A 1,937-nucleotide genomic window follows, 5' to 3' on the forward strand; every position below is an offset into this window, starting at 1 on the left:
AACCAAAGGTTCTTTAATAATTGTAAATGCAAAACGGAAAACCAACGGTTTTCAAGATTTGGTTAATTTAAGGGCCTTTCATAAACCATGAGGCATATTATCCGGTATGTTACGATCTATATCTTGAAAAATATGTGACGTGGTTGGTCTACAACTGGCGTTATAACTGTCACCCTATCCGTGAATATTTTTTTAAGGAGTTGAATGAAATTGAACCAATTGAATAATGTACAATAAAATTTATTTTAAGTAATTTAAATATACTGTGAATTTTACACAAATTTTAATATTCAGTCTGTATTTCAATAGAAAAGTAGAGACTAAAGTGACGATTAAAGCACCATAATTTATTTTCTCTTTCCGCCGCAGACACAGAAGTTGAGAATGGCGTGTCCTACTAACTATTGTAATCAAAATTGATATGAAATTTTGTTGCCCATACTTTTTTAAATTTAAATGCCGACTCTTTAAAAGTGATCAACTCTCGAATAGTTTCCCTCACGTATCTTGATTGTGACAATATAGATTGAACATGAATACGTATAATGGATCTTTCAATTTCTTTTATCAATGCGAAGAAAACTAGAATATTTACAGCTTCTTTTTCTATCGACGAGTACTTTCAGTTTCGTCTGAAAACCTCAAGTAGAAAATAGTGGAATTTTAGGAAAATACGGGCCAGACTGTAAACCGCGTACATTAAAAATAAAACGCGAAATTCTTCCAAAAGTTTAAACTCAGTCAGATTTAAAAGGCCATTGTGTTTCTCCTAACCTTTTATTAAGGGGTGAGTCTACTTTGAAATTTAAAATTTTTTGATTTTTTCACATAATTTGAAAGAATATATATTCAGAAACATTGTGTAACAATTTCAAGAAAATCCGAGCACTCTAAGTATAGCGCGCTCGACCGACCCATCTCTCTTTTAATCTCCTGCCTTTAATCACTTGCCTCTTAATCACTTTAAAAAACTTTAAACACGTTTTTCTCAAAACAACGTTTTCAAAATCTAGCTCCATCGTATCTCAAAAACTAATCAACCGATTTTCATGAAATTTAGAAAAATATTGTTGGCATAATTTGCACCGAGATGATCCTTGGTGGTTTTAAAATTGTATTTAAATATTATTAAAAATGTATTAAAAATTTATTTGATGTATTTTACGACTTTATTTTTCAACCGCAACAAGTTAATATTACTATTTATTATCGATTTCTAAAAAAAATCGCGAAAATGTTTTTTTTTGGAGCGTCCAAAGTAGACTGGCCCCTTAAAACTTTAGATTCGGTTTGTAAACTCTCAGTCACGAGAAGAACTACTTCCTTGTGCTATATTTCTTGCGTGAAATGCATTACTATACTCTTATACTAAAGTTAAGAAGAAATTGAAGCTTTTGAAAAATTTTGGTATTGTATTCTTCAATACATCTCTAGTTTTTAACCTAAATGGTAAGAACCGTTTAGATGCTACAATTAAAAGTGTATAAATTTAACTCATTTTCTATATGGGGACAATGTAAAATATACTGATTTTAGTAGATAATATTTACTTTCACAAACACAACGTTGAGTTACAAACTTCAAGGTCGTTAGATAATATCTAATCTTATGCAAGTACTGAGCAAATTTAAGAAAATTCCTAAGAAAAGCGAAATCTCGCATGAACTGCCTTAAACGTAGAAAACTTCGAATTAATATGTTATATTTATTCACTTTGCACTTTGTTACTGACTTGTTACTTAATTACCTTGGATTTGTTTTTCTAGTAAATGGACCATTTTTATTTACCTGTAGTCTTGATCAATGACACCAGCACCGATGTCTACGTGGTTTTTCCAAGCAAGTCCGGAACGTGGAGCCACTCTACCATATGTTCCTTCAGGTACTGCAATTTGCAAATCTGTTTTTACTAGTTCCTTTCCTTTAGGGGGAATGAC

The 1,937-nt window shown here is 31.2% G+C and overlaps 1 protein-coding gene across 1 annotated transcript in view; it reads right to left on the reverse strand.

The window, feature by feature from the left end:
• The window catches only part of LOC117175160 (deoxyuridine 5'-triphosphate nucleotidohydrolase), a 76,695-nt gene that overhangs the window by 1,161 nt on the left and 73,597 nt on the right, over positions 1-1,937 (reverse strand). Inside the window, exon 3 of the mRNA XM_033364759.1 lies at positions 1,789-1,872. Within this exon, the coding sequence (XP_033220650.1) occupies positions 1,789-1,872 (84 nt within the window). The remainder of the gene's footprint in view (positions 1-1,788; positions 1,873-1,937) is intronic.

Source organism: Belonocnema kinseyi, chromosome 6 (genome assembly GCF_010883055.1).
Source record: "Belonocnema kinseyi isolate 2016_QV_RU_SX_M_011 chromosome 6, B_treatae_v1, whole genome shotgun sequence".
In the NCBI taxonomy this organism is placed as follows: domain Eukaryota; kingdom Metazoa; phylum Arthropoda; class Insecta; order Hymenoptera; family Cynipidae; genus Belonocnema; species Belonocnema kinseyi.